Source organism: Branchiostoma floridae, chromosome 16 (genome assembly GCF_000003815.2).
Source record: "Branchiostoma floridae strain S238N-H82 chromosome 16, Bfl_VNyyK, whole genome shotgun sequence".
NCBI lineage: Eukaryota > Metazoa > Chordata > Leptocardii > Amphioxiformes > Branchiostomatidae > Branchiostoma > Branchiostoma floridae.
In genome coordinates this window covers 1,532,663-1,539,105 of record NC_049994.1, presented here as the reverse complement: position 1 = coordinate 1,539,105, position 6,443 = coordinate 1,532,663, and the positions used below count along the sequence as shown (strand labels likewise).

The 6,443-nt window shown below is 40.5% G+C and overlaps 1 protein-coding gene across 1 annotated transcript in view; it reads right to left on the bottom strand.

Annotated features, from left to right (window-relative positions):
• Positions 1-5,438, bottom strand: part of LOC118403450 (organic cation transporter protein-like) — a 15,105-nt gene extending 9,667 nt beyond the window's left edge. Inside the window, exons 1-2 of the mRNA XM_035802166.1 lie at positions 5,113-5,438; positions 799-955 (exon numbers count right to left, since the gene is read on the bottom strand). Coding sequence (XP_035658059.1) covers positions 799-955; positions 5,113-5,384 — 429 coding nt within the window. The 5' untranslated portion in view covers positions 5,385-5,438. The remainder of the gene's footprint in view (positions 1-798; positions 956-5,112) is intronic.
• Between the last annotated feature and the right edge of the window lie 1,005 nt (positions 5,439-6,443).

The following is a 6,443-nucleotide window of genomic DNA, read 5'->3' as shown; positions in this document are numbered from 1 at the left end:
GTTGGTGTCAGATAAAGAACTGCATACAAGCATTTTTTTCCTCTGTCGTATGTTGAAAAACAAGAAGTTACAATTGTAAATATATGTCCAAAGGCTAATTACATGTATATGTTACTGTGACAGAGAGATGATAATGATTCAAGTTACGACATTAAGAAATACATGGGCTTCCTACGCTATGCTACTTTCTGAAATATACATCCGAGATGAATCTAACCAGTTCTGCTATGATATGTCGATTCATTGATTGTGGCAGTATAATCGTTGTTTTGTTTTTCGTTCTCAGGAAATGTGGGAGAGTTAGAAAACGAGAGGTGATTTCTGAGCCTCGACGACTGGTAAAGTTCACAACTCAAATTTAGGGGCAGTATTATTACGTTTGACTGTCTTTAAAAGTCGTTTGTATATGTCTACTAAATTTAAAATCATTGTGATCATTAATTTTTGGTGACATCCTGTTACGTTGGGTAAGAGACAAGGAAGAAAGCATGGACGTTTGTGCAGGTCAACTTACTCTGCTAAAAGTCAGATATTGCCTTCTTTCCAGAAGCGAATCCCTATCAAACGTTTGATAATGTCAATTTATTTTCTAACTTCACTCCGGTGGAAATGAGTACCCAATTTCTGCTTGGGACGTCCCTTAGATAGGACGTTAAACTGAAGTTCCCTTGTTTGAGGAGAGCCACAACTCGAGCTTATCTGTTCAGTACAACCCTGGTGTGTTACGAACTTAGGGGGTTTGCCGTGTCTGCAATACAAACAATACAAACACAATAGCAAACAAACAACTTTACTTACCTCAGTGAAGATGCTGCTGTGATACTGGCTCCTGTCGTACCAGTAACCATGGTTACAGGATGACGTGTTCACGCCATCGAAGTAGCCAAGAGTTGTCGCATTGACGGCATCAAACGGACAGTCGATTGCTGCCAGGCTCTCGTTCGTGACGTCATATCTACAACAGAGAACATGATGTAGTATGGCTGACTTGCAAGTACTGTATGTAAAATATTAAGCTAGACAATAAATATTATTCCAAAATCATCTTACGTAAGGATATCATCAACATGAACAATCCTTACAAAATATGCATGATATAAATTAATTTCAGTTCATTCACTGCAGTGAGGTGACAACAATATTTCCACAAAGTCCAGCATAACAGATTGAACCTCGTCGATCTGAAGACCTGTATCCTACATGAGTAATGTCCTAATGTCCTATGTATGATATGAAATACCATCTATACGTCTATGGTACATCCAGGTAATAAGATACGATAAGATAACAGTTACTCATCAACTGGATATGTTTTGGAAACGGCCTTATACAATTATGTGCAAAAAATATGATCGTAACATATCATAACATATAGGTTGAAAGTTTTAAAATGACGATGCTTAAGATTCGGATAGTATTTGTTGCTAGACTTTTTTGATTGTTCAAATTCGTTGTATTTTTTTACTTGCTTCACAGAAACAAGGACGATGTGGCACTACACTCAAACTTATGACTTATTTCAACAGCGCTGCAACGAATGATAAGCTTGATAAGGTAAAGGCTTTCCGAGACCATGGGAGTAGTGGGTTGTTGTTTTTTTTACTGTGTGTTGGGGTAATGTCTCCTTCTTTATTGCCTCCACGAAATATTCATGGAGGCAATATTTTCACTATGTGTGTCTGTGAACAAGATAGCTCAAACAAAATACTGATGATACAAACTGGGGATACATTTGCATAATTAATGAGAATATTCTATCATAGCAGTTTTTCAATGTATCTCTTGTCTCGGACGTGATATGGTCTAGACATTTGGGTGGTAGACAGCTTTCAGCATCATGGCAAAGTGGGGCATGTTTCATTCCCCTAACATTCAATTTTGGAACTGCAGGGGCGTTTTTGTAATACATTCTAAAGAGGATAACTGCAGATAGGAACGACGGATTTCTATCATTTTAGGCATGCAAGTAGCTTAGGCAAATGTGTTCATGATGATATACATGCTATGCAATTTGTATAATTAATTAGGAAGTCGTATAATCCCATTAAACTGGACTTAATAAATGTAGCACATGCAATTTAGATAGGTGGAATATAAGAAGACACCAAATATGCAAATGAGGAACTGATTTGCGTCACAAACCTATGAAAAAAAAACCGTTTTGTTCAAACCTATGCCAAAATGGCAAAACAAATTAAAACAAGATGAATTATGAAAACTTTATACTTGTGATATGTCCAAGTTTGCCCATCACCATGTATAGATTATGAAAGTATGCTATTTGCATAAAATCTACGAAAAAATCTCTTAATATTTCATAGTTCTAGTTTACAGAATAAAGAGACCAATCTTACAGAACCTTTGCTTTATTTCCACCGACGTTTCGGTGACCGTCTGTCACCTTCTTCGGGGCAATTCTAACTGGTTCACATTGTACTGTAGCGATAGGTGTCCTTGCTTTACAGATGTGGCATTTACGTATGGAAGGAAGGTGGCAGACGGTCAGAGAAACGCCGCGGGGAGTAAAGCAAAGGTTGTATAAAACGATTCAGTGACGTATCGACCTGATGACACTATTCACGGACCTTTATTTACACTGCATACACATGTACTTCAACTTGTCACGGCTGCCTAGCTGAGTAAACACATGATTGACGTGTACTTCTATATGTTAAGTCACACGTCCTGCTCTGGTGCGTGCAGGAAGGTCAAGTAGCCATGTTCTACAAACAACTTACATCACTTGATCACTGCATGTGCTGGGCTACTTATTTGTTTGTATTGTATACTCGTTTTTTTGTATCGACTCTCCATTGTCGATGCCATCAGGCTTAGAAGACTAAGGTGGTTCGGACATGTAGTAAGAAGACCACCAAATACATTAGTCCACAAAGCATACTATGAAGATTTCCAAAAGCCAAGTCCATGGGACCCCCGGAAGCCCTGGAGGGATAAAGTTGCAAAGGACATTGAACAGAGTATCAAGTTCGCGGAGACAAGTGCAGAGACCGTGCAACCTGGAGAGTTCTAGCGGAGAGGAGCAAGGGGCCAGTCCTTGGCCTAGGCACTTATGCAGGCAGGCATACCCAGTAAACCACCGATGGTGTGTGTACTGATCAGTGCAAGCTGCATATCCAGACTGATCCATTCACACCGGTCGGAAAGGACTCAATAATTATTTTCGATAAGTGTAGTGGGTTCTCTAACGTGCCCGAGGTGTGGCTCTCCACAAAGATGGGACCTCTTGCCGAGAAACGTCCCTAACCGACGATAGGTACTCATCTTAACCTGAGTGAAGTGAGGAAATTCGTGTGAAGTGTCTGTCCCAAATGCACAAGGTCGTCTCCAAGTCAGGAAGGTCAAATCAGGATCTAAACACCCTAACAGTTACTTCAAGACGTCGCCTCTATATTTCTTCAATACGGACCTCAGCAAAGGTCGGACCCATTAGGCCATACATATTTTTGTCTTTTTGAAGCCAACATTGCTAGGGTGGCAACGTTTCCACCAATCAGGACGATGGTATATATTGATTCGAGGAGATAAAGAGCAATTACGACATTAATGATTGGCTGGCCAATGTGACTATGCATTGTCCTCAACCAGGGCTAAATCATACGGCAGTCATCTTTGTGATGCAACACAAGCATGTGTAAAAAGAACAGCTACACAGATTTCACCATCGTCAACAACAAATCTTGAAGTCAGACGAAACACAAAAGGAACATTGAGACAGCTTTAGATTTTGGGTCAACTTTCGTCTGAGGTCAAAAGTTCGAGGGGCGTGTAACAAATGTTTGCAGGCGTCTCCCCGTTTACAAAGCGGCGGGTCAAACGTTGGACTATCTTATCAGGGACATGGAGAGGTGCAGAAGGGGGTCACTGGGAGGAGTTATCGATTATTTTTCACAACATAATGTATAAAAAAATGATGACGACCCATCAACCCCTTGTTGAGTTATTCTCAAGTTAACCGTGAGATTTCCACCTTTCAGGATGCTTTTTTGACTCAATTGGTAACTGTTAGTTACCTTGCAGTAGAGCTCGCGGTTCCTTGCATTCGTATTTAGGGACGGGCGTAAAATATAAGACAGAAAACACGCCAGAGCAGTTATATGACCGAGGAGTATTATCTAACTTCTTTGGTGTGTTTTCTGTCTTATTTGGGCAATTTCTACTACTACACAGCGACCTGTGGAGCCTGATAGCGACTAACCACGCATCTCCTTCGTCATTAACTACCCATCATTTTTGGAATTCATAGCTTGATTGGTCGTATCAAAATTAGGAACCAAACTTCATTTTGCAGTGTTCACGTTAATGTCTTAGCAGAACACTTGATGTCATGTACCGCCGAACATGTTCACAGACGACCAGAAAGCCACTTTCCTCTTAAAACAGGCTCCTTAAAAGCACAGAACCCACAAATGGTAGAAAAAGTGGGGCTTTTCGTCTTCCTCTGGTTCCAAAAAGAAGGCAAACCCAACCTGTTTAGAAATAGCCAACACAAGTATTCGAGTAGTTTTCAATCTGCAATAATATTTATCACTATCCATTGTCACATGTACGTTCCCTCTGTTTCTATCATATAATTGCAATTAGCCCCGAAGCATATGAACTTGCAAATAACTTTTTCCAATATATAATGCGCTATTTGTTATGTTGTTGATATTAGCTGTACCAACGCAGGTTGTTTCAGATGATCCATTTTCTAGACGTCCGACTATAATGGTTGAGATTTGCGTGCACCATGGTAAAAACCCGTACCTTTCTCGTAGAAGCTTTCTGGTATTCTCGGCCGGCACACCGTTAATTTTGATACACTATCTGACAATACTAAACAAGTTCGATGTGCGCAATAGTTTACTTTACTCTTCTCGTGTCACTTGTGAAATTATTATAAAGGCACATAACTATACATTCTGTGTACCCGTCTTTATATGCATTCTTTTCTGAACTGTCCTCGCATTCGCTATTATCCAAAGGCTTATTTTGTTAATATTTTATTTTCCAAGAGGATACGCGTTACATAAATTGAGTCTAGTCGCCATTTCTCTCACCCATTTTGGGGTTTGATGTTTTGTGAGTAAGAAAAAAAAAAACAGTGTCTACCTGTCACATCCCGAAAACTGCCAGTCTTTTGTTTCTTGGTCTTGTTCCCAGGGTATGGAGTAGTTGAGCGCACAGCTGTAGTTCTCCGTCCCAGGCTCGGCGTGACGTATCTCCGGGACGGCACAGTGGAACGCCACCTTGGCGTCCAAAAACGTCATCGCAAGCATGTGGAAAGATACCGGCAACGTCAGAACACATGTTAGACAGTAGATGAGTTTCTGGTACTTGCCAAAAGCCCCGAGGTACTCCAGAGCGCCGTCAAAGTCGACCATTTTGTTACTAGTCCTGTCGACCGCTTGTTCCAGATAAGCTAAGTAAAGTTGCGGCCGGGGGTTGCGTCAACAGAGCCCGAACTTTGGACTGTTGCGCGTGATGTTTGCAGACCGTTTGAAACTTCTGTGCAAGGAGCTATAGGGCGTCCTCTGTATATTTCTTTACTTAAGGGTGTGGTTACTCACTTTGAAAATATAAGACAAAAAAGGGAAGACTTAAGCAATGCCCTTGACCTTATAAGCAGCTCATTGTTGATTTCAATATGACCACACCCTTGGAAGTCTGTCAGGAGCAAAGACCAGGATAAAGGAGTTTAATATTTCCCTGACCCAATTTTAGACTGAAACTGTGCATATATTACAATACCTATATCTATACAACACATGCACATGCATAGACTCAACCTCGTAGCTTACTATTCAGTCAATCGGGACCCGCATTTAATTTTGGTGTCTTGAGTTACTGATAACAGTTAAGTGCCTGTACATTTGTGCTTGGAAACATAGTAAATTTGTAACATTTGAGAGTGTACAGCTTGGCGTATGTAACGTACAGACATAATTTGCTTGTTTGTTTGTTTATGATTACATAAACATTGATTAACACATTCCCGACAAAAGATTTCCGGATCTTTTTTTTTTTTTTTACATTTTTCCATACTAGAAGTTGCATGTCACTGTTCCCGTCATGATGACTATACAAATCTGTTTGGTGAACGGTGGAATGTTGTGACGTCACAGCACCATTCTAAAGCGGGTACAGTAGAAGCCGCTTAATTGCACACCTCATTTGCCAGTGCATTTCGTGCAATTATCCGAATGGTGCAACAAAGTTATTAAGCAGGACCGCACCACCGTGGGATTTGGGGATGTCATGCAATTAACTGGCTTGTACTGTTTCTCACTGGGCATGTTTCCGAAAGACATGCGTCAACAGCCGCCAAACAACGCCAATTTTAGTATGAATTATTTGAAGAACCTAAAAAACATCATAGTTAGCAAAATAGTGAAAATATGCGCGGACTAGACGCCTCATAATCATCATTTCTCATCCTCTGA